General features: G+C 41.2%; 1 protein-coding gene and 1 pseudogene across 3 annotated transcripts in view; one reads left to right on the forward strand and one right to left on the reverse strand.

The window, feature by feature from the left end:
• The window catches only part of LOC308470661 (cytochrome c pseudogene), a 351,629-nt pseudogene that overhangs the window by 269,508 nt on the left and 55,428 nt on the right, over positions 1-26,693 (forward strand). The window lies entirely within an intron of this gene.
• Positions 1-26,693, reverse strand: part of RPTOR (regulatory associated protein of MTOR complex 1) — a 313,545-nt gene that overhangs the window by 70,486 nt on the left and 216,366 nt on the right. For both annotated transcript variants that reach the window (XM_080993602.1, XM_080993601.1), the window contains exons 14-21: positions 20,175-20,249; positions 18,706-18,771; positions 18,334-18,525; positions 17,187-17,327; positions 13,124-13,241; positions 11,685-11,825; positions 10,122-10,280; positions 1,842-1,960 (exon numbers count right to left, since the gene is read on the reverse strand). In XM_080993602.1, coding sequence (XP_080849728.1) covers positions 1,842-1,960; positions 10,122-10,280; positions 11,685-11,825; positions 13,124-13,241; positions 17,187-17,327; positions 18,334-18,525; positions 18,706-18,771; positions 20,175-20,249 — 1,011 coding nt within the window. The remainder of the gene's footprint in view (positions 1-1,841; positions 1,961-10,121; positions 10,281-11,684; positions 11,826-13,123; positions 13,242-17,186; positions 17,328-18,333; positions 18,526-18,705; positions 18,772-20,174; positions 20,250-26,693) is intronic.

Genomic DNA, 26,693 nt, shown 5'->3' on the forward strand with positions numbered 1-26,693 from the left:
CCACACATGAAAGTACATCAGCTTTAATTCCAATATGTGCAAATAGCCAGAGGCATCATTGAATAATTCTATTATTATACTGGTTGAAAGGAAGAGCTGTCGAAAAATCACCATGGGAAAAATTCACCACCTTATAATGATGATGACTCAATCTGCAGGCCATGCTTGCTAAATCACCTTGTTGCAAGAAAGGATTACCCAGAACTGTCATACTCATACTCTATTGTATCTAAGTAGCAGAAACCTGGTCTACAGGTAAGTGCACTGTATATGTGCATGCATACTGTTGATCCATATTGTTGATCGCTTTATCTTATGAATGTAAGTGTAACAATGATACGAGCAAGAACAGAGATTTAAAATATAAATCTCCCCCTTCATTCATTTTCAGTATCAGGTACGAGATTTTTCATTCCTTATGCTTACATTCGTCTGGTACAGTGTCGTAAAACTACCCAAAGAGATTTAGCCAATCAGCTGAGATTAATCAGTGGGTCACGGGTGCCAGTAAAGAAACATTTTAAAAGAAAAAATAGCACTGTAAGGAGAACAACAGGTTTAAACAGGACACCTCTCAGCACACTAAAATAGTGACATCTCTCATAGCACATTTAGCCTCAAGTTCTTGAGCTACATTGTTGAAATGAATAATCAGCAAGAGATCTCACCTCATGTTGGACTGGCTCATGTTTGTTTGTTTGTTTGTTTGTTTGTTTGTTTGTTTGTTTGTTGGAGCAACCAAAAGGGCTTGAGCCAAGAACATAAGAAAGACAATATCCAAATAGCCCCTAGCTGCAATCTAGAGAGTGATGGGGGTAGTATTTTCAAGAGCAAATATTATCTAAATGTTTAGGTAGTGCTTTGTTTGTGGTAGAAGATTTGTTATCACAAGTGATTTCCAAAACAGCCCAGTTATCAACACTATTTGAGCTAATAATTCCAAAATCAGCAGTGATGGCAGCCTCTGGAGTGAAACACACATCATCCTTGCAAAATGAAGAATAGCAATAATGGTGGTGCTTTCAATCCATACAGGAGAAGTGAGGAGTGGGATGGGGTGTCTGCATGCTGACTCACATGTACTAGATCACCTGCACTGGGCAGCAGTTGTGGCTTCAATCTGCAATCCAGTCTTACTCTCACTTGCATAATCTAAATGAGTTTGCAAAGAAAATAACCAAAACCGCAAGTCAAATTTACTAGCTAGACATTAAAGGAAAGCCCTATCTACAGGGTTATTCATGTTACGTAATTCAGTTCCTTCTAATAACTGCTACCTTCCTGCTAGCAATTGCCTATTACGCTCTTCTGGAGCTGTTTGAGCATCTACTCTCCTTTTTCTTTCTCCCCTCAGAGGGCAGAGTTGTAGAAGGCGAAGAAGGACAAAGTTAAGTTTCAGCCCCTCCACAAAAGCAGAGCTGAACTAGGATGAATAGCTGTATATTGTGTTTTTGGGAAGGGGACTGCTACAGGAAATCAGAATAAATTTATTAATGGGATTAAGGCACATTCAGTCTAATAACATAATGCATAATTTTAAAATTTCCCCTTCCCCTCTGTATGACCTGTACCTGATTTAGATTGCAAGTTTGTTTGTTTTTTGGCAGGGTGTGGAGAATTAACTATTTCTTTTCATTTTAAGTGCTATTCCTCAGGCTATAGCTCTTCGATTAAAGTAGACTATAAATAAAAAGTAACAACCAAAATAAGCAAATTTATGTGAGAATCTATTCTACAAGCTCTCACTGACTGGTAACATTATTACAGAAAGCCTTCCAAAAGGAGAAGTGCAAGAGCCACTTATTTATAGTTTGCGAAATCTTGAGAACTCAATAGTTTACCTTGTAAGCAATGCTGTTGAGCACTTTCATAGCCAAGTCCGAAACATCTGGGTATGGGTCAGCAGCCAAGTGTAAGAGGACTCTCCAAATCTGTGTGTAAACACTGTTGAAAGAAACTCCTAGAAGCAAAAGGGGAAAAAAAGGAATGTATTTCTGAATTAAATCCTATGGCCAATTTATCATATTATATACTGATCTTATAACTGTGACAATGTCCCAGACTCAGTATTATTATTTACGGTTATTATTTATATAACAGCATCAGGATATATGCTGGTTTGCATATATTCACAGGCAAAAGATAAATCCCTGCCAGAAGGAGATTACAATCTCTTTAATTAATGAGTATGCTTTCAATTTACTACTAGACATAGAGACTCAGAGGTCAAATTATAAATGCTAATAGAGTCTAGTTGTATGACTGGTAATGATTCCTGGACATGTTATTTTACTTGAATATGAGCACAGTAGCAGTCTCAAATAATCTACAACCCAGATTTAGACTGTATTTCATAACTGTGACAGGATCTTTGAAAGCTGAGCTCTCTTATTCATTTAAGATAGATGCTGTAATATGATGACAGTGATTTTTTTAAAAAAACCCACACACCAACAAACTAATTGCTAATGAAATGGTACTGTTATTTCCCCAAGAGAATATGAAAAACAATACACACTGGAAAGAAAATCCCTCTCATCAGTATTGTGATTGCACCTAACATAATTTTTACACAACGTTTGGGGCAAAAGAATGACTTCTGATAGTTTAGTTGTGAACTTTTGCCCAATGACTTAGTCAGATGTGTATGGACTACACCCTCATTTATGTCTCTGCCTTGGTTAAATGGGTCAGTTTCCTTTTTGACAGGAAAAAAAGCTTTCAGCCTAACTTCTTGACTTTTCACTTGCTCATGCAGATCAAATGATTGTTTGATTGCCTGACACACAATGGATTTAGAAGTACATGTTCTACCAAACTTTATATTAGCTCCTCTTCACCATGTCGCAAAGGCAACCCTTTTCAAACTTCATGGTCCATTCCTTTTCTGTATTTACCCAGGTGAGATGTGTGAGATGTTGGGGAGGAAGCCACTTCAATTACTTCAGATTGTAGGTAGGTTACAAATAAATGTACAAAGAGCGATATCCAAACTAAGTCATAATCAGATAAGATCCACTGAAATTATCCATTTGTTTCAATGGGTCTGCTCTGAATAATACAGATAATCATCAAAATGTAACAAACTACAGCCTGGCCATTGCTGCAACCATGCACAGAAGCATCTAGGCATCTCTTCCCATGCTTCCTAGTCCACCTGGATACAGCCAGGATTAATGAATGTGGTGTCCTCCAGATGTTTTGGACTGCAACTCCTATCTGTCCCAGGTAGCATGGTCAATATACAGGGATGATGGGAGTTGTAGTCTATATTATCTGGGAGGGGATGGTTACCCAGGCCAAACTTTTCCTTTGCAATGCGATACCAAAATCTTTACATTCCCCTGTTTAAAACTTGCTCACTTGCTTAGTACTTGCTCCACTAACTGTGTGAAGAGACTTTTTGTTTAAAGGTGCCCAGCTTGCTTTAGCAGTCATGGACTCTGACTGAGTGTGGGAGACAGAGGTTCCATTGAGCTGAATCAGAGGAGGACAACATGATCTTCTTGGGCTGTAGAGGTACTGGTGCAATGGGCTTCTCTTGCACAAATGCTTCTTAGTATGTAATCTGGGGTTGGTCCTGAGAGCAATTCACTCTCCCATCTTGAATCCGCAGCCTCATCCAGCTGAATAAGGGGAGTCTGACCCCAGGGTCATGACAAAGCTCAGCTTTGGCTAGTATCTTCTCACCCTACTTAGTCTAGAACTTTCTGCACACAATTTGTATCTTTTGTTGTGCCAGACTTTGAGATCATAGAACAAACCTGACTTTTGGCACGTGTGTTCTGGAAGGCACAGGAAAAAATGATGAAAGTCAAGAAGATGCCAGCTGTCAATGCATCAGGCAGCTTGTACCACCAGGAGAGCTCTCTACAGTCCTCTTCTCCCTGATCAGCATTCTGCCTCCTGTGCTCTTAGTTCTGTGCAGAAAGTTACATAAGGACTTCTGGGAAATCTCAACTGTTTGAGATTCCTTTTAAAGTTCATGAAAGACCAGGGGTGAGGTGGAGAAGGAATCTGTGTTTCAGTATTCCAGCACTCTGTACTAACACACACCAGCACTCTCTTATGACAGAAAAAGAAAGAGCGAGCTCACACAAAAGACTTGGTTTTAATATATCTGATCTTTTTTTTAAAACGGAATTCACCACTGCAATTCCTCATTCACTCACTCGCTGAGGAGAACAGAGGGAATTTCTATGAAGAATTTTTTGACTCATTAGAAAGTGTACCCCCTACCTCCCTATACATTATTTTATTTTATCCCCCCCCCCCTTTAGTGAAAGGATTGCTCATAGCACTGATTCCCATGAATGACGCATCCAAAATTGCTTCGTGTCAAGCTTGAACCAACTGAGTCAGTGTGCTGATGAAAGGAAATACTAGCAGCAGGGGGGGTGGGGAAGCTTTTCTACTTCTGCATAATGGAGTACAATAATAAATAAAAAAGGGATGCAGAAACAAAGCATGAGGAAGGAGTGTTATATGCTGCAAGTTCATCTAAAATGACAGCTCTGTAATTAGCTGGGCCAATTCAACACTCGTTAAATGGACCTTGCAGTACAGAGTTGCAAAATGATTCCTTTTAGCAACATGGGAAGTAAATTGCCTTCTTCATTGATAGTTTTTGGTTTTTATTCAGATATGCATGGCTCGTCATTCAATTTAACAGCCATGATTAGGGCAGTACAAATGGTTTACATCTTTCTGCCTCACCACCCTAAGTACTGAAAAGGGCATGGCACACAAAAGTTGAGATAGCCGTGCTGTCATTTAATTTCCCACCAGTGCCTGGCTTAGTCAGAGATCAGAAGCTGGAGGAATCCAACACTGCAGTCCCTAGTTGCACAACAATGGATGGGGCCAAAATTCAGAATTTCCTCCATTCTAATTACAAACTAACCCAAGTTTGTCTTAGCCCATAATTAGCTTGCCTAAGTGTCAGTCATCTTCATATTCCCTGCTGCTTTCCTACCACCCCAAATTTACTGAGCTGGGGAGAGGGGAGAGAAAGGGTAGGTAAATTGGAGCTAAAGAAAGCTAGGGACACTGAAGAACCCACCTTTAAGTTATTATTGTGACCCTGCAACCCAGTGGAGATTAAATCAAGTTTAATTTCTTGTCTTGATGGTTTGAGCAGGGAGGAATTCAGAGCTACAGATCCCAGCATTCCTGGCAACACAACTGTGTCATCAGGAACAAAGTGAGAACCTTTTCAGATGCCAGTTTACCTCCTCTACACATACCCCTGGTAAAACTGGGAAAGGCCACAGGGAAAACCAGAGATGGTGGGAAGCTGGCAAAGATAAAAACCAGAGCTTATTGATAGTTATGGTGCATGGGATTCAGTGAGAGTGAATAGCCATATGACATATGTAAAATAAATTTTATAAAAATCTACCAGCTATTATTTCTTTTACTATTTTGTTGTGTTAACTAATTTGCTCTTTTATATCATGCATATTTTGCCAACATGGCAGGCAATTAAAGTAGGACTGCAACATTTAGTGAATTAAATGATTAACCAATTTTTTATTATTGATGAAAATGGTGTCCTGACCAATCAACCAGCACATTTATTTATTTAACTTATTTTATTTTTAAGTGCAAATATAAAACCTGTTGATAGCAAGTGCCATCTTCAATGAGGTACTCCCATTTATGCCACCTAAAGTGTATACAATTAATTTACTAAGATTTGTTTAATTGGGTGATACACCCGACATTTCATCTGCTTTAAAATGAGAGCACAAATGACTTGTTAAATCTGCATATGAGAAAAGCAATCTAAATATGCATGCTTGTGGCAACACACATCATTTTTGAAAAGTTCCCCACTTTTTCTTAAGCCTAACCAGTGTGCTGTAGTTGCTAAAGTGCCACACTAGGACCAGGGAGACCAGAATTAAAATCTCTGCACAGCCATAAAGCTCCCTGGGCCAGTCACTCTCTCTTAGTGTTATAAACCTTTAATGGAATGTTGTGTGAGGTTAAATAGCAGAAGGAGGAAACTGGACTCATGTTTTACCTTTTCTTATCCTAGCCCTACAAAGACCATAACTTCACTCTCTGAACAGTTACATTATTCTGTAAATAGCATTATGTATAGGTGGATTCCTAAGTACACTGCTTATAACTCCCGTTTCCCCATCAAATCAGGCAAACCCCAGGCTTGATGGATCCTGGAGGTTTCAGAAAACTCATTTCCAAGGCAAACCACATTTTGCTTGGATAATTGCATTAGCATAAAAGCACAAATACAGTATGTTCAAGATGAGAAAGGGCTAAAAATGGGATTCAGATATCATTTGGATATGTAGCAAAAGGTAGACCTAAGCACAAAATTTGGTGGAGTTGCAGTGTTCTAGAGAAGCAAAATGCCTCAGCCTGACCCACTTATGGGAGTGCTATGGCCTCACATAGACTGGAAGTGGGGGGGGGGGGGAGAGGATTGTTAAAATGCATGCATTTGCAAAGGAGAAGCGAATTTATGCCTGTTGTGCTAGAACAGGGTGAGCAGAAGACAGATCAGGATCTAATGGTAGATCACTGTGTGATTTGAAGTAGATCAACACAGATTTCTGACCCCCAGCTGTTTTACAAAGATGACAACAAATTGACTCCTTGCCCTTAAACTATGTTGAAAGAATGAAGAAAGCTGGAAAGGGGTGTGTGTCTGTGTGGGTGTGTGTGGGTGTAACCAAAATTGATTTTGGTGTAGATTTATTGTGAGCTCAGTTCAGTTCTGGAGCTCTAAATAAGTTCCTGGGCTCAGAATTATATAATTCTAAGGATATTTATTTTACAGCAGACTGTTGCAAAATTCTAATTCGTTGCAGCATTCAGTTGTGATGTCAGGGTCAGGAGGGTTGGATTCACCCCACCCCACCAACTCCTATGAAATAACAATAAATTTCACATTTAGCAGCATAACAAAAGGTGCATATTAAGAAATGATAATAAACAGATTGCAACTGAGAGAAAAGGCCCCATGCACGAAAGCATCAAAAGGCTTTGAATATATGAAACTGCCTTATATGGAGTCAGAAGACTACCGCTCTGTCTAACCCAGTATTGTCTACTTTGCATGGCAGTGGTTCACTGAGGTCTCAGGTAGAGGGCTTTCTCAGTCTTGTTGCCTGAGACCCTTTGAACCGGAGATGCCAGGGAAGAAACCTGAGAACAGATGCATGCAAACCATGTGCTTTACTATGGAGCTATGGAGCCATTCCTCACATGCTTTTATCTCCATCCTGCCCCTCTCTATGCATAAATTATTACTTGTTCAATATTGCCTTTCCCTGCTCTTCATATGCTGAAGGGACTCTACGGCTGACCTGAGAATTAGTCTAGGCTAGTCAGCTACTTGCCATGAGCTAAAAAAAGGTAACTGAATCCATGAAGGTGCCCTATACAGAGCCAAACACTGGCCCATCTCAAGAAAGGACCCAAAACTCCATCACCGCACCAACCACCCATAACCTTCACTTCCATTAAGGCTCTCGACAGAGATAACATACCTGGAAGCCCACTTGACAACAATGGAGTGCCATGCTCCAAGTTACTTGCCCTCCGTTAAGAGGTTGGAGCTTGGGCCTATTTGGATGGGCTAAGACTCTTGTTAGACAACATCCCTCTTCCCTGGGAGTTTGCCTAGGGAGCTATTGGGTACTGTGAACAACCTGATCCAGCCACAGATACCCAGGAGTCTATGCTTGCTTCTTGCTTCTCAATACTGCCTCATATCCCAAGCCAGTCTCCTCTAGACCTTGTTCATCACCCAAAATGAGCTCATAGTCTACCCTGAACAGTACACTGCCAACTACACAAATAGTGTCACAAAGAAAGTGCAACTTTTTATTGCCTAGAAATCCATAATAATCTTACAATGTTAGTGTCAATTATGTGTAAGTGGTCTGAGTCCATCTAGCTCATGAAATTCTTATTGTGGCCTTTGGTCCTGAACAGGTTATCCCCCTCCTGCCCAGTGTAATTGAGAAGAAATTTAAACAGGAGAGAATGGGTTGGAGTTGACAAGATTCCGAAAGTTTACATAATCTGCCATTCAGGTCAACTCAAGCGCAAACCTATGGACCAAGTTCAGGTTTCCTTTTTTTTTTTTTAACCATTTCCTTTAGGATGCAGCAGAGGCAAGGCTGGAAGATGCATTTGAAAAAGGAAGGAGGAGAAAAAAGAAATCATGGAGGAAGAAGAAAAACCCTGGCCTTAAAGAGGTAAGTGCTGAAAGTAATGGGATTCCGTGTAAGTTATGAATTTTAAACACTTCCATAAGCTATGTCGTTTACAGCTGGATATGAGCTGTTCCTGTCTGAATATGAATGAGGAAGGCACTAGAGAGCTGCTTTTGTGCTTCAAGATGCTCTCACTCATCTCATTCCTAGGCTATGTTTTTCAGCTGTGCTCTAAAACTCTTTTAAGACACATGTAAATAACAAAATATGCACCTCTTTACATTAGCAGAAGACTATGGAGAAATACCCACAGGAACTGAAACAGTGGGCCATTTTACGGGGCTGAGCTAAAGTGGGGGGGCCCCACTTTTTAGAGAAACTCTTATCCCCCTTCAAAAACTATGCCTTTTCAGCGGGCAGGGCTCCAAATAAGCACAAAGGCAATGGAAATATTTCCTGTCCTCGCTTACTTGGCTTTGCAATGTTATCATGTAGCCAAATTTCAATGGCTGTGTGACCATTTGTCATCATCTCAATGTGATCGATGATTAGTTAGAATCATAGTCTAGGAGCAATGTTGTGCTTTATGCTCTGGAACGGTCTGTGTGAGTTTAATATCCGACCAATTCACTCTTCCTTAAAAATCTACATTACTTTAGTCTTTGGACTGGGATGATTAACATAGCAAGCCTGAGTAATTTAGCTACAACAAACAAATAATCCTACAGGAACCAAAGCACTGTAATCCTGCCATGCAGACATGGAAAAACAGACATGGAAAACTGCCTACACCTGGGTCAGACTATTTGCCCATCTAGCCCATGGTTTCCCAAGGCCTCAAGTTTTACAACTCAGCCTTATAACAGGAGGTGCCAGGTACTGAAACTAGGGCAGGGCCAAGCCAATAGCACTTTTCTTTCCTGATCTGGGTGGTTTGACCTATTTCCCCCTTTTCACCTCCACATAAACACAGGAGCTAAGTGTGGAGGAAACGTCTGTGGCAGATGAGTTAACCATGTCCATTATGATGCAAAAGGAGCACTTGTTCTAATTGGGTGCTTTCCTGTCCTGCCCAGACAAAGACTGGAAACGAGGTGAGGTGGGTGTAAGAGGGAAGGTTGTAATGGTAGTGGAGGAGAAATAAGAAAGCAAGGTACAAGAATTCTGTCTCCATCCCAATCCCCGCTCATCTTTGCACAAGCTCCATGGATCACTTAGTTAACTGATGCACAGATTCAGACTGAAACATGAATACAACTGGCTTCATATAGAGTTCTCCATAAGCCCTAGAAAACAGGGCAACAGAAACTGAAACAACAGTCAGCCCCACTCTCTAGTACAGAGCTTTCCAAACTTTTCATGTTGGTGACACACTTCCTAGACATGCATCATTTTGCGACATAGTAATTCAGTTTTACTAGCAAACCAGAGGTCAAACTAATGCCTTTTAAGAGATACGGACACACATTGTGCGACACACCTACACACTGCAGCCAAAACACTAATGTGTTGTGACACACAATTTGGAAAGCTCTGCTCTAGTATATTGTAGCCAACATAGGTGTTACTATCAACAAGGCAGTGCATCAAAACTAAAGTCAAATATAAACACCCAGTTTTCTAGGTAAAAATGCTGGAAGCAGCTGCAAATTCCAATCAACATTTGGTTCTTTTGCTGGGATTGTTAACCATGGAAAATGCATCATCCCCTTTCAAAAAGCTGGCACACTCTCACACACAAATGCAGCTGTGTTGTCATTGTTCTGCATCCACACAAAAAACTTCAAACAAATTTCCCATCTCCTTTTGTCAGGTTGCTGTCCACTCACATTAAGAGCCTGTGTGCCGTTACAAAGAACTCCTCCTCAAAGCTTTTCTACCATACTCTGCAGAATAGAGATGAGGCGGCTTGGAAATGTGCAGGCTCACCTATCAGTGAATTCAGTGAAGAGTAGGAGCTGACTCTTCTCATCTTGTCAATGGTCTCAAAAGACAGGATATACTCTTCGTTCTCAGGGCTGCCCAAGGTGCTACTGGCACTGCTGCTGGTGCTCAAGTTCCCAGGGGAAAAGGCAACAGAGCTCCCAGCTGTTGAAGACAAAGAATAAGTACAGAAACATTGAGAGAAGCAAGTGTGCAAGGACAGTATTCCTTGGAGTATCAGTGTACAGCAGGATTTCCCAAACTTCCGAGTACATTGACCCCTTGATGTGCCAATAAAGTTGTCATTGACTCCAACCCAAATTCTTAGGAACGTAAATGAAATAAAGTCAAGAAATATCAATATATGATTAACATTTCTTAATTATCCATCATCATGACCATAAACCATAAAATTGATGTATTGTAATATTATCTTATTAAATATAGAGATTCATCATTGGCAAGGGAGGTGTGCTCTGTAAATGCCTATGCCTATATTTCTGATGCTCACAGCTCTCAATTAATTTTTTGGCATTATGCCTTGTAAACTTCTTTTTCACTCCTAGGCCCTTTTCTTGACCCCCAGGTCTTCATTCATTTCCTGCATGATCGCATCAACCACAGGGTGCTGGTATTGGCGGCTGTGGAAAATCTTGCTCTAGAGCAGTGGTTTCCACTTGGTGGCCTGCAGACCCCAGGGGGCCCACATAGCCCACCCAGGAGGTCCATCGCACATACCCACCAACTGTCTGGGACATCCCATTTTGGGGGGGGCATGCTCTCATGCAAGAGCACAGCACTCAAAAAATGTGCTTTTTGGTGCTGTGCTCTTGCATTGGTCACATGACTCACACGTGAGCACGTCCCTGTTTTGTGCTGGGACATGTTGGAGGGTATGGTGGCACCAATAACATAACCAAAACTACCACAGAGATGTCAACATTTTCAAAGGTCCATGGCTTGGCTTTTGAAAAACAGGGTGTCTGCAGTACAGCGCTAATTAGGAACCACTACTCAAGTTATGGGAAGAGCAACCCCAAGATATAAAGACAGGCTAGTTCAATATCTCTTTAAAAAAACAACTGAGTACACTGGAAATTGCAAGCAGAAGGGGGCTTACTGTGCTATTCTTCCATCTTGCACGTGCAAAAAGCTAATCCTGAGGGTCAGAGGACCCTCTAGAATGTGATGGGTGCATTTCTAGAGGAGGGGGAAATCACCCCAAATCACATGGAAGCATCATGTGAACTTCCCTGTCCCCTTTCAGCACCTCCCACGCCCCTTCCAACCTTGTTTTGGAGGATTCCCTGACCCTCTTAATTGGCCTTTAACATGGGGCGGCAATGGGAGGAGAGTGAGAGGAGGCGGGAAAGTGCTCTTCTGTGAATTCTCTTCCACTCATGTTTTCCAGATCTAATCCTGCATCACATCACTTAGGTATGCCGTCCAAACTTTTATAGGCACTGAGTCGGTTCATTATTGCTGTGGTTGGAAGCAATCATATGAGTAAGCTTTGCATACATGCATGCAAAGAGTAAATGATAAGAGAATCCTGAAAAGCAAACTTACATTCTTCATTCAAACTGAGATTCTGCAGAGACTTATTCAAATTCCTTACTGTCGTGACTGCTCTTATATTCCCGTAGGAGCTGACAGAACGGAGTTTTGGTGTGCAGGGACTGTCTCGCACTGGAGTCAGGCTTCCACCTTCTATGGAGACAATATTGTTATTCATTTCCTACCCCATTCTCCTAACACCCAGGAAAAGGATCACAACTTTCTGTTTTTAGCATGATTGTGGCCTAATATTATATAAAGTTGGGCTAGGCCTTGGTAGTCCATAAATGGAGACGAAAACTAACTACTGCAAGTACCCTACTTTGGCATTAGGAGAATACATCCTCCTGCAAACAAGACCTAAATCTGAGTTACTGTTTCTATCTGTTCATTTTAGACTTTGCTGACCAAGTGCTGTGCAGGCTCCATTAACTCTAATGGGACTAACATGACAATCCAATTTAAAGGAATGTGGCGGGGTGTGATGGTGAGGTGTGAGGCTAGTTAACTTTTCTGTAACAAAAGGTCAACCAAAGCTTTAGGGTCCTCCCGTCCCCGGCCAAATGCTTAGCTGCAGGAGTTACAGTATACTATGAGAGCCTGGCATTTCAACTGTTTTCCTCCTTAAGAGAGATCCAAGAAGCATTTGTGCTGTATAAAAGCTTTAGAAATTCTGTGCCAGATATAGCTGGGTCTTGATGCCGTAGATAAGATGCTTCTTGTGCATTTTATTTACATAACAGCTTTAATTTATCCTGAGTAAACACGTTATTATTTTATTCAACGGCAACAAGAAAGACAAGGGACTGGGAGAGTAGGTTTTCATATTTTTTAATATAATCCACTCTTTCAGACAAAGGCGCTATTGAATTACTCATTGCAGGGAGAGAACTGTATTTTCATCTAAATTATCTGACAGGAGAGGTTCCCAAGTCCCCAGAGATTATCCAGGATATTTAATATTTAAGATGACATTTCACGAGATAAAAGACCAGCAACAATTTATCCAGATTTCTGTATTTCCCAAATTAAGAAGAATGTACAAAGAGAAGGAAGAGAAGAGGAGAGGCGATAGAAAACACTGACCCAGTCCACATGTCACAGTAAGAATAAACCCTAGCTTCATATCAAAGTTTGCTTAGAATAAAACAAACCATGACTCCTCGTTTGGATGTAATGCTAAAGCAGGGACTGTGGTTTGTTGCTCCTGCTTGTGCTAGGGGAGAAGTGAAGTGGGAACTATTTGTCCTTCCACAATAAATCTTTAATCTACCATGATGTGTGAATGGAGCCAATATGAAGCCCTCATTTGACCTTCACACACAAAATCAGTTTTTTGGGGGGGGAAGGGTTGCCAAAAATATGTGATTTAGCCAATAAACTGCCCTCCCTCATAGAATTACCTTCCACAGTTTTATTATAATTTTTTAATAAAGAAAATGATGTATTACCTGGAGCAGCTGGTGATGGCAGTGCATAGTTCTTTTCTTCTTCCATAAACTGCAAGGCAACAGTGCAGAAATTGCTTTCATACTGGACCACAAGGTGACTCAGCGCAACCACCAACTCCTAAGGAGAGAGCAATGGAGGAAAAACAGACTTCTGAACACTGTGTGCATGTGAAATAACTGACAGCAAAGAACTTGAATCACTGCAAAAAAAACAGGGAAGATCTCATTCACCTGATAATATAACGGAAAAGCAGACACCCATCTGCAAGTCAACGTTCCAGGACTACTCAAAGAACAATGTTTCGGGTCTTGAAGGCAAATAAACAAATTGATGCAGTAATCTCCACTCCAAATTCTAAGGTTAAGCCAATATATTTCTGAATTTAACCTAGCTAGTCCAGGAGCAAGAGTGCTATTGAAACATTCTGTTCACAGCTCAGTGTATCTTGTAAAGCAGGGAGGAGGACCTGTTACTACAACTCCTGTCGTCCCTGACCATTGGCTATACTGGTGGGACTGATGGGAATTGGAATCCAACAACATCTGGGCTGTGTCAGGCTCCCCATCCCTCCTGCAATCATTCATTGGGTTGAACATTTTGACTTTAAAGTACCAACAGCAAATATTATCAATCCTCAAAATAGCATATAGCAGTACTTTACAAAGTTCCCTTTTGTGAAAATGCAGCGGAAAGATTCTAAATTATTATTTATTCTTTTTATTATTATTATTTATTGAATTTATATACCTATATCTGGAGGTCTATTTTGTGAGCAACTTTAAATAAAGCAAGCAAGAGAATCAAGTCCCTGTGAAAGCAGCCTTCTGACAAAATTAATACCCATTTGTCACCTCCAGTGGGGACGAGGGCACTTTTTATACTTGGCTTTGTGAAGCATTGATTTTTCCTTCACTTTAGTGTGACGATCTTAAGAAAGCTGGAACATTTGACTCCAAAGTGAATTCTTTGCAACGAAAGATCTTTCATTATTGGCTACTCTCTAACTTTTTGATGCAGCCGAGAATTGTCAAACTGATCTACTGCTACTGGAAGAACTGAAGGGGAAGGGAGAACATTGTGCCATTCTTCTCTGGCCCATTCAAGCTCCTCTGTAGGACATAATGAATCATAAAAAGGGCAAGGTTCTTGTGTGACCTCCTGGATCATGGTCCAGACCTTAAAGCCTTGCCAACCTTTTCTATGATGATTCCAAGAGTTACAGAAATAGCATGATGCCCTGTTAGAAATGCATAACTGTTCACTGTGGTTCACAGTCAGCTCAAAAAAGAAATCAAATTTGACATTGGGCAAGCAGAACCTTGGTGGTTTAGGGGGAACACAACCTGCTACTTATTTTCTGTGAAAAAGGCAAAGATTTCTTGGTGGGAAATCTTGAATTCTGCAAGACTAGCACAGAATTTTATTTATTCTATCAAAGTCTCTTATTGTTGTTTAGTCATTTGTGCAGAAGGATCAGAAACTTACCAAGGCATTTTCTAAATAGCCCTACACAGTACTACTACTGTCCTATTTACCCAAACAGAGGCTAGAAAAGATGAAATGCATTTTGCCTATGAGAAATTTGACAAGACTAGGCAGGAAGCTCTGGTCACAATTCTTCTCAGTGCTATCAAGTGACTGATGTGCTACTGCTCTAAAGTGGGAGGTTAGGAAAAACAATCTTCAAGGGACTATTGTTTCATCTCAGCCCTCTCCCCACCAACCCATTATGGAAAGCTCTTTGCTGAATAGAACTGTCCTGTTTCCCTCCTGCACTTGCAAAACTCATCCTTCTTCCTCTCGGAGGGCTGCCACATACTTCTTGTTTCCAGTAACAAATTAATATTTCATATTTAATTTGGTAGATTGTAATGTAAGACTCTGCTATCAAAAGGGTGATAAATAGGAAAGGACTACAGAGACAAAACGTGGCTTCTGTTTCGGGAGGAAGTAGCAAGAGCATCAAGAAATTCTGCAAAGTGTTGAGGTCTTGGAGAGAGAGGCCAGGACAGCTAATCTCATTTCCCCGTCCTCTTTTTTTTTATGCAGCAGCTCCAAAATGAAAGTAGTGACATACAAGCCTGACAGCTCTCTGCTGACAGATATCACTTTCCTTTGGCATTCAGCAGCACACTTTTCAATGATGGATATGGTGCCAGGTCTAAAATAATCCTTTTCTAATGCCTGGTCTTTCATTATTTTGTTATGCAATGCCCTTTTTCTGTTGCAAAGGGATTTCTCATACTGTACAGCAAATGAAATGCCATATTGATAAAGGCCTCATGCCTGGCCCCACTGGGCAAAATGAAGCAGCCTGACGTTCAGGTCAGACAAGAAAAAGCATTTTGTGTTTCAGAGTGATGGCCCCCGGGAGCTGGGATGGTAAAGGGATCCATGGCGTGTATGCCCTCAATTCAAGGTCAACTCCCCCCACTGACCCTATACCACCTCTTGCAGCAAGTGTTCTTTATCACACTCTGGGTGATGAAGTTAATTTTATTTTCCCCAGGACAGGGAGAAAAGCAGAACAATGTTATTCTTCAGGCTGAAAACAGAAAGGCGAGTGAAAACTGAAATTTACGTAAGCCTCTCAGGAAACGGAGAGACAAAATGATTGACACGACAGGGCTTGTGATTCAAAGAAATCGCCAACAAACAGAGAGCCAGTAAGACCTGCAGGAGTGCAAAAACTTTCCCTGTTTCTCGCATTGAGGAAATGGCACTTGCTTACATATGATGAAGCAGTCTCAGCAGCCAAAGATTCACATTGGCTAACTATCCCCCCCCAAACCATTCTGATGAAGACAAGATGTTAAAACAAGGAGAAACCAATGAGAAGTGGCCACGTGGGAGGTAAAATGGGAAGCCTGCTGTGTTATCAAATTACTGTAAGGATTCTACTGGCACAAAGATCTAAGAAGACTTGACTGCAGAAGCAGCAGTGTGCAAAGGCTGTACACCACAAACAAAAGCCAATTCCAAAAAACAAAGCAAATTTTAGGACAGATAGCCATTGCCACTACCACATGTACACAAAGTATGCATATTCATCCTCATGAATCTCTCAAAGAATGGTCTAGAGAGTGCCAGTTTGCGGACATGCCATGTTTTCTTTATTGCATAATGCTGCCAGAACAGAATTTCAGAGCTAAGGTCTTATAATTGGGCTCTTTTTCTGCAAAGTCCATACCTGACGGACACCCATCATGTTGTGGAATAAGAGGGCTAGATTTAGACATCTGGGAATCCTGAATTACCCTGCGATTACAATACACTGTACAGAAACAACTCAAATGCCCAGTTTTAGAATTGTATTTCAATAGAACAGACATAAAGTAGTTTCCCCTAACCTGAAGAATCCCTACGGAATTTCTAATGAGAAAGGGGGAAACTTAGCAATACTTTATTATTGTTTGCAATTAACACAGCACTTTGGAGCTAAAATAATTTACATTCCTTCCTCTTGAAGGCATGCCACTATTATTTCCACGTTATCAAACTGAGGCTTACAGTGAGTCCACAGCTGATCTTATATTTTAACCTGGGTTTTCTCTTCAATACATGAAATAGTTATTGGGCTATTTCTGAAGACTATGTGTCTTTTGCCATTTAATGTTTGGCAATAGTCATGGGTGCAAGGATTCACCTTGTGATGTTTTAAAGCTATTGTTATTCAGGGCCTCACATGTTCATGACCTGCTAAAGGGAGGAAAAAGGAAACCTAAGCACAAATTGCCAAGGGACAGTCTGAACAGATCATATAAACATAGGATGAAGCTGCTGAATAAGGAATCTGGCCATTGGTCCATTTAGTCAGGTTGTCTGAGGTCTCGGGCTGTGAGACCCACAGCTCTGCTAAGTGGAATAGGCTGGAGGTTAAAACTGGAACATTCTGCATGCAAAGGATGCGCATTATCACTGAGCTATGGGTTTTCCCTGTTTTCAGTAAATCAAAGTTTTGAACAGCTGCAATGAACTATAAAAGTCAGTGAGGACAGGACTAACAAGCTGAGCAGCAACACAGGGGCTCTAGCACCTACCCCTCCCAACCCCATGTTATACCTTTCGGACCATGGGACTTCCATCGTTGATGAGCTGAGCCAGCATCATGGCAACGTTGTGATCAATAGTGGTAGAATGATCTGTCCGCTCAGCCGAATTGCCCACAAAGGTGCCAAGGGCAAAGACTGCAGCACAGCGAACCTGAAAAAGAAACATAAATAATCTCTGTCCAGCTTAAACTCTTAGCATACACTTTGTCACTTGCATGTTTTAGTGCAAAGATGTCATAAGATAACATACCCATCGTATTGGAAAGGACTCCCAACATTACTTACATCTAGTAAGTAAATGCAGACATATGAGAGCTATGTTTTTTTCACATGGTCAGTAGACCCTCAACACATCAGCTGAAAGCTGCAATAGTTAACAGATTACAGGGCTGCAATAGTTAATAATCAGTTAGTATAAACTTTAATCAAATAAATTAACTGGGCAGGTATTCATGGGCTTTTCCTTCTCTTCCACCTTACAGTCCCCACAATCTGCAAAATCAGCTCCAGAAAACTGAGAAATCCTCTGTAGTGGATTTTGGGCATGTACAGGGAGACAAAGACCAGGGGTTCTATTGCACCAACAGATTTCCATTGCATAAGAAGGCAGACATCACTGGATGTTGCCTAATACAAGTATTCATAAAAACTACAAGTGGTGAGTGCTCTTTTAAAAGAGGCATTCTGTCTTTTCTCTTACATAGAAGGGAACGTATATTAAAATATGACATCTGCTACAATGAAGAAAGCTTCCTTCAGAATTACTATTTTTACCCATATATAGAATTAATTACTAGATAAATCACTCAAAACTCATGAAATTAATTGACTAAGATTTCTTTTAATCATGTTCATGCCTTATTAGTTAAGATCTTCATAAATTAAACAGCCTTTGAGGCTGTTTCATTAGCCAGCCACTTTAATGGTTATTTGAATTGTTTTAAAAGGTGTTTTATATTTAATTGCTGTACACTTGCCCACATATGTTATATGGTGGTATAGAAATACTTTCATCAATAGTTTGTTTTTTTTTAAATGAAAGAATACTTTCAAAGTTTAGTGTTGTGTACCCTGATCAGATCAAGTACTATAGGGAAGCTGTTTTGGGTAGCTAAGGCAAGCACATGAACCACTCTCTCCACTGGATGCTGTATTACCTCTGGGATTGGATCAGAGAGAAGGCTGTAGAGCTTTTCATGGGCACTGTCCCTCACACCGCACCACCTTGCAGAGTCAAAATTCTGCCAAATTCGCCCCAAGCAAATAGCCACCCACTGGCGCAGAAGAGGATGTGGATCATTGAGCTGCTCCAGGCAAATGGCAATCAAGTTCCCTTGAAGACAGGCTTCCTATAACAAAGGGCAGAGCATGATATTTTAACGCATTATTTGCCGATAAAGCAATTCCAAGGAAAACAACTCTTTTAGAGCAGCATAGATGCATGGGGTAAGGTCCCTAACATTTTTATTCAAGATTATTAATGAGGTCAGATGTAGAGCCATCCACACCATTCCTCAACTTTTACTCACCTGCCCGGTATTGTAGTTGTTGACAATCACTGCCAGGATAAAAGCTGTCATCGTCCTATGTTCAGCCTGAAAACACACACAAAAGATTGAGGATTAGATAAAATAATAATATTACTTTGAATATTTCAAGGTAAAGATATTATTATTATTATTATTATTATTATTATTATTATTAAAAAATCCTTCCTGCTGGAACTTGCCTCTTTTGACACTGAGGGTTCTCAAAGGTCTCCCTAACTTAACAATCCAAATTAAATGAAATAATGAAAATGGCCATGAAAATGACTTAATCTCATTTGCTTGTATGACTGCCCTTTCAAATAGAAGCGTGTAAATTCATTTAACTGTGGGTTCAAGCTTTCTAAGGGTACAAAGGTGGAAAGTGCTTTTAACTTTAAATCACAAAACACAACATCTGCCACAACAAATAGACAGACACGTTTCAGACAAAATAAAAAGGTTGCACAGGATTTGCATCCTTCTCTAAAAGAATTCTGAAAATTTTCTGTCATCTCTACCTCTCCATGTGTCAAATACCTTTCGTGCTTCCAATACATTTAAAGAACTATATAAACATTTCCCAAAGACAGTACATTTCACATGCAGTGTGGGAAGACTGGAAATTATTTTGTATGACATTTTATTTTCCCTTAAGTGCAAGATTACAAAAATAATAATAGAGAAGAGAACAGTGCCCGACTGATTCATGCTAGCAACAGTAGTGAAGTTTTTAAAAAATACAAAAAAACCTACCAGGGCCCTTATAGCAACATTATTTTTCTTTAACAGGCTTAAAATACATTTATTGACAATAAATAACCCCTTTAGTTCATTTATTGTGGTTTCTTTCACAAGAAGAAATTAATACTGAGCAAAAGAAAAAGGTGTGCAATTTAAGATTCTTCTTTGATTTATGTGCCCCACCTTGTAATAACGTAAGAGTAGCCCTGTTGGACCACATCAAAGGTCTATCTAGCCCAGGTTCTCATTTCCCAACAGTGGCCAACCTGACCTCCCCTGGGAAGCCAAAAAGCAGTGAATGAAGATAATGCCCACCCCACCAATAACTGGTATTCAGTGGCGTACGTCCTCTGAACATGGAGGTTTCATTTAGTCATTATGGTTAATAGCCACTGATGGACCATGAATTTATCTAAACCCCTTTGAAAGTAATCTAAGCCTTTGGAAATGAAGTCCACAAATGCAGTGTGTGAAGAAATAACATCCTTTTGTCGGTCCTGAATATACTGCCAAACCATTTCATTCCTTTAAGGAAGAGGGAGAACGTGTCCTCTAACCATTTTCTCCATGCTACTCATCAACAGGACAGTTGCATGTTACAACTTTGTGTAACTTCTAACCATCTACAAAATCAACAGCATGGCTGCCTCATAAGTGCAGCACATGAACCAGCGTAAGTTCTAATCAGAGAGGTGGGATGGTGGTGAAGACTGATTATTTGACCTTACCGGCATGTAGGGATCTGCCAAAACAGAAAGGAAATATTTGTGACCATTGTCCTTCACAAGGTCGGCTTGGCATGACTGAAAAACAAGACAGATGGGGTGGGGGGGAGAGAGAGCAATAAGCTGAAGATAATTTATTTTTAGTCTTCGAATGATTTCCATTTAGTTCATCAATTGCACGTGTACAGAGAGTCCTTGAAAGCAATAATCAGGAAGCCAGTTATACAGATAACAACTCAGCTTTGGCTCATTCCGCCTAAGCAATGTACTGGGAGTACAGCCATCTGCAAGCCAGGTGTAGAAAGAAGCGACATCTCCCAGACTACTTATTCTGTAACTGACAAAATTCGGGGTCTTCCTGTTTCTTTTATGCTTCCTTTGACTTTTATGCTAAACACAGCCATGGGGAGAAAGGGAGTGACTTTAAACTTTCCCTTTCAGCAGCTACCTTGGGAACCAGGTGGCTCATTTGGCATTGGCATTCTTCTCTGTTCTCTGTATCTGATGAGGCAATTTGAGATGGATATGTCACAAAACTCTGCTTAAAGAAACTTGGTCTGTTCTGAAAACTCAGGAAAAGCTGTCTGGAAGATGCACGTGCATCAGTGATACGCAGATGTTGCTCCCCTCTGCATACGCCTCTCACCATAACACAGATCTTGCAGATGTTCTGGTCTAAGCCCCAAGGACAGGCACAGGGATTCAGTTTATTGCATGAAAGCAATTGTGCCATGAATGGTAGAATTTGGCTTCCAGCAGTTTTCTAGCCATTACTGTTGCAGCAGTATGACAACAGTGTTGATTAAAACTCTAAGACAGGGATGACAACACAATGTCCTCCTGATATTGTTGGACTACAGCTCCCATCATCCCTGACCACTGGCCCTGCTGGCTGCAGCTGCTGGGACTTGTAGCCTAGAAGCATCTTGAGGGCATCATGTTGGCTTCCCCGCTCTAAGAGCATTTGCTCTGCCCTTACTTACTGGCCTTTAACATTTATTTAGAGTGTTCCATTCTTCCTTGGCTTCTACTAATGGGCTTTCTGCAAGGAGGAAGAAGTACCTAACTCAGCTTGGGTGAGCCAATGACAATTACAGCCAACAGTGAATGCAGTTTTTGCCCAGTGAACCATGATTTAACTTATTAGACAAAAACTTGCCAATATTTTGACAACTATAAAGTACTCTATTTAGTATGCTCACAACAAGGCTGTAGAATTTAGTTGTTTATGTCATATCAAACCCGCAATGGTATGAGCAGTGAGCATTCTTCCTAAACCGCAGGATTCCAGATTTCTGTTCACAGACCCTTTGTGAAATATCAAGTGATATGACCAATCCAAACGTAACCTTTCTACAGCATGTTCCTCAATGCTAATTATTCCAAATGTTCTACTGTGTAGAAAAATGTGGAGGAAATAAGAAAAGGGCACAAGTCACTAATAAAAAGTCTTCAAACTCATGTTTGGTCCCCTAAAGGCCACTTGGTTGAGAAGCATGGTGTTGTAGTTATGAGATGAAACTGTTAAGCTGGGACCTATTGTCAGATGATATCATCTCAAAAGCAGGCTGAGCCAATGTCAACAAAATGCTAATTTACAGAGTGAAGTTGAAGCAATGGCTGCAAAAACACAAATGTCAAATCATGGCAGGGTTGTGTCTTGGATAAACTCCAGGAGGAGGAGAAAGGCATACAGGAAAGAAATGACAAAATATGGAGAGGAACTTCAGGATCAAGGACACAGAAGCAGCATACAATCTTCTAGAGACTGAACTAAACCTGATAGCATGTGTTTTGGCCTAATACACAGGGATGGACCTAAAATCCTTTCATACTGTGACCAAGAAACATAAGTTAGGATGGCCCAATGTTGCTAGGAGAAGGTTTGATTGGCATGGTGTTGGCATGGTGGGAAACAGGTTAAGCTCCCCCACACAGATGGCGCCCCTGATTCAACCTCTTTTATTCATTTCCAGTATAAATGAATGTTTCCCAGCATTTTGCTGTGTCTGATAATAAGGAAATGACATAGCCCAACTCTCTTGATAAGAGAATAATTCCCTTTGAAAGTGAGATTTCCCCACGTTTCATATTGGATGCCAATTAGATGAGAATCAAGCAGGCTGGCTTTTAGTGCTAATAAGGCTCATTAGCAACTGCTTCTTGAAACATTGTGCACTTGCATGCCAGTTTAAGCATTGGGGATGACATATTAAGGCCAGAAAAAGAGGATGAATGAACACACGCACACGTACATACATACATTTATATGAAAGACTAATGGGACGCGGGTGGCGCTGTGGGTAAAACCTCAGTGCCTAGGGCTTGCCGATCGTATGGTCGGCGGTTCGAATCCCCGCGGCGGGGTGAGCTCCCGTCTTTTGGTCCCAGCTCCTGCCCACCTAGCAGTTCGAAAGCACCCCTAAGTGCAAGTAGATAAATAGGTACTGCTTTCTAGCGGGAAGGTAAACGGCGTTTCCGTGTGCTGCGCTGGTGCTGGCTCGCCAGAGCAGCTTTGTCACGCTGGCCACGTGACCCGGAAGTGACTCCGGACAGCGCTGGCCCCCGGCCTCTTAAGTGAGATGGGCGCACAACCCTAGAGTCGGACACGACTGGCCCGTACGGGCAGGGGTACCTTTACCTTTACCTTTAAAGTGACAATAGGTAGAGAGAAGAGAAAGGAAGGAAGCTGACTTTGCTTTGAACTCTCTCCAGTGAGTTCTGCAGGATGCTAAACACCAGGTAGGTAAATAGTAACCATTCTTTATTCCTGATTGAAAATGCAAGAAGGGTGGGGGTCAAACAAAGCGGGTGGGAGAGACAAAGATTCAAGAGAATAACTACATTGTTCAGGTAACTAAAGCTGCTTGTTGCAGACAGCTGCAAAGTAGGAGAAAATGACTGAAGCCAAGCTGTATGTATAAGCAGGCTTAACTCTTGCTGAGGATGGGGGTGGGGCTTGCTGCTTCCAATGAATGGTTATTTTGGGCTCTCTTTAATACTGATGCCAATTAGGTAAGTGGCCACTTATTTGTCCAGAAACTGGCTACTACTTCCACCAGATTCCATCAGTATTCTGCCTGCCTGAGGAAAACAGACCCTGCAGTGGAAAACTCTGGTGATAACATTGAACATTAATTTGTACTCTCAATATGATATCTGTGGGGGGGGGGGGAATACTGAACGTACATCAGCATCAATGGCATCTCCCTCCTTTAAGGAATCATGACATACCAGTAAAAACAGAATGGTGGCAAGCTTGCTATGAAGGTGGTATGAACTGCCAACATCTGTGAGCAATTAAAGTCCTCTCTGCACGCAGAAGAGGGCAGGTAACAATGGGCTTTCATTATCACCTGCATATTTCCTCCCTCAGCAGGGAAGAAAAAATATGAACCTTGTGATGCTGAAACACAAATCTGACGGCGGTGCATACCTACTTAAGCTCAAGTATAAGATGCTAGATTCATCATTGAAGGGCACAATCTAAAATAAAGGGGTGTTGGGAACATTTTGTTTGGTCACAAGATCTCACTCTTCCCTAAAATTCTACTAGTGGGATTTTTCAGTAGTACATTATTACACAGGTTAAAGAGTCACCATCTTCCCTTTTGAAAACCTCAGTATACTTATTTAAATGGGCATTGACATTAATGCAGTAAAATACTGAGCAGTTGCTCTTTTACTAATGTGGTTATTTCTATCTCTACAATAAGCATCCCACTGGCACCATTATTACATGGAGTTTAAATTAACACTAGTTAACTTATGTACTGTCAAGAGTTGGATGGTGATGGTCAATTATACTATCATTAATGAGGTGATCACAGTTCTAAGTTACAACTCCTTAATTCTAGTGCCTGCAGGCTAGCAAAGGATATTGTTTATATTCGTCTATCTATGGCCTTAAGAAAGAATTCTTAAAACAAAAACAGGAGAGCTGGAAGATCTAGTGGTCTGATTTCAGTTGCCCAAACATTCTGATTATGTAGGAAAGTTATGAATGAACATTACTGGGATTTTAAAAATGTATTATCCACCAAATCTAAACCTGATGTTAATACATGTTCATTACTTGATCTAACATCCCTTTCCAATGACAATGATTAGCACATCACATGATTACTCCCATAGGATGGTCAAGGGAAATTTCATTCAAGATTCCCACCCCCCAGAGCTCATTAATGTTCCCAGTAAAAACTGGCCTAGCAAAAGTTCCCACAATACAAATTATTATTTTATTAATATTTATTAAGTTTGTATACAGCCCTTCATCCAAAGATCCCAGGGAGGCTCCCAACAGAAAAATAAAAAATGAGAATACAAAATACACAATAAAACAAAAACCAAACAAAACCAATAACCCAGCTCCCACAAACACATTTAAAAAGACATAAAATGACTTCGCGCCGGGCTCCCTGGGGCTGCGCAGAGCTGACTGCAGTCCTGAGGGCTGCGAAGAGTTGACTGCAGTCCCGGGCTCTGCACAGCTCTGCGCAGCCCCAGGGAGCCCGGCGCGAAGTCACGCCAGGCTCCCATGGGCTGCGCAGAGCTGCCTGCATTCTGAAGCCTGGGGCGCGCTGAAGAGCGCGCCCGGGCTTTGCGCAGCTCTCCGCAAGCCTGGGGAGACCGGCGCGACTTCCCGCCGGGCTCCCTAGGCTTGCGGATAGCAGGCTGTTCTTGGGGGTGGGGTCGGGGGAAGCTCAGGCTTCCCCCACGCCAGCCCCGCGCCTGGGGGGGGGAATAATTTTTTTTCTTTATCCCTCCCCCCCAAAAAACTGGGTGCGTCCTATGGGGTGGTGCGCCCTATGGGGCGAAAAATACGGTACTTAGCTGTAGAAATTCTGCAGGATCAGAATCAAAGAATCATAGAATGGTAGAGTTGGAAGAGACCCTGAGGCTGATCTAATCCAGGCCCCTGCAATGCAGAAAAATGCAGCTGTCCCATATGGGGATTGAACCTGCAACCTTGGTGTTATCAGCACCATGCTCTAACCAACTGAGCTATCCAGGTATTCCCAAAAACATTAGCTGGGCCCTGAGGTACAACCATGTGAAATTAAGTATATGCTGTACAATCTGAAAAGGATTATGTTAACCTGGTAGTTCTATCTAGCAACCCACTACTACTAAAACCTCACTGATATTTTAAAAATATTTCAACTGTTCCAAGTGCTTTTGCATGTAATCTAGTTGTGATCCATACAACAAGCCCATAAGGAAAGTCAGCATTGCTGTCTTCCATAATGCAGAAGGTGGGACTGAGGCTGAGAGACAGTGATTTGCCTAAGGTCACCTAGCAAGTTCACGGCCGAGGCACAGTTCAAATAGGGTACTTCATAGCTTAGCCACTACATTGCACAGAAATACACTTTTAGCTTTCCTCCACTTTCTACCTTCTTTTTCTTCTGCCGCACAGATGTGATTCACTGCAGCTGAACAATTAATCACTACATCTATCTTTCAGTCAACACACCAAAACAACAGCTTCTCATGATTGCCTACAGCAGCTGGGATAATGCTTTCACTTACATTCAAAGGACATTCCCCTGCAGACATTGTTACCTGACATAAATCTTGCAAAATGACTAGCTCTGGAATGCCATGGCCATGCAAGAAACATACCCATAAGAGCCTAAACCTTAAGGGATAATTGCTACTGGGCTGTTAGGCAACAGACCGTGTCCTATGCCCCTCCCAGCCCCCTCCTCTACTTTTAACACACTGCAGTTCATTCTTTGTCACACTTTGACGGACAGTCATGGAAATCTAATATGTAATGGATTTTGGATATACACTGCAAACACAAATGCTTCTATGCCTTCATTTTTATGTTAAATTCCCCACTAAGAGAGAAAGAAACGGTTGGTCATTGTCACCTTTAGGGATCACAGGTTGACAGGGAATCCTTTTGTGATGGACATCCCTCCTACTTTTGCTATTATACTTATGGTTAATGGGGGGGGGGAATGGTGTGTGAATATGAGTTGATGTTTCACAAATGATAAAGGAGGAAAAAGTACAAATGTTTCCCAGCCTAAGATATTATATCCAGTGGAGTGAACAAAACATGGAAAGGGATTCCTGTCTCAAAATCCCAGAATTGCTGCAGAATGCTGGATCATAGAAAGTATAATGCATAAATGAGGTCTAAACTCTAAAGGATTTACATCTCTGGCACTCTAAAGCATGTACTTCAGTCTAAGCTGGAAGGCTACATCCGGCCTTATCTTTTAAAGACGGGAATGTGTTCTGTACTCCCTGACAACAATTTCATTGGCATATTGGCCTCCACGGTGCTGTGTGCCAGATTCGGTGAATATATTCTTATTCTGAATTATACATGGAGGCTTGTATCTCCAGCCAAACAAAAACATGTATCAAAAAAGAGCTTTTTCTTCCCCAGAACAGCTTGAAGATTACTTTTCATTTTCTTTGCAGTCGAAAATCCTCTTAAAACATTATCCAAAATATATTTAATAACACTAAACATAACTCTGGATCAGCAGGAAAGGATGCCAG

The sequence above is a fragment of the Podarcis pityusensis genome, assembly GCF_964106645.2.
Source record: "Podarcis pityusensis genome assembly, chromosome: 2".
Classification (NCBI taxonomy): domain Eukaryota; kingdom Metazoa; phylum Chordata; class Lepidosauria; order Squamata; family Lacertidae; genus Podarcis; species Podarcis pityusensis.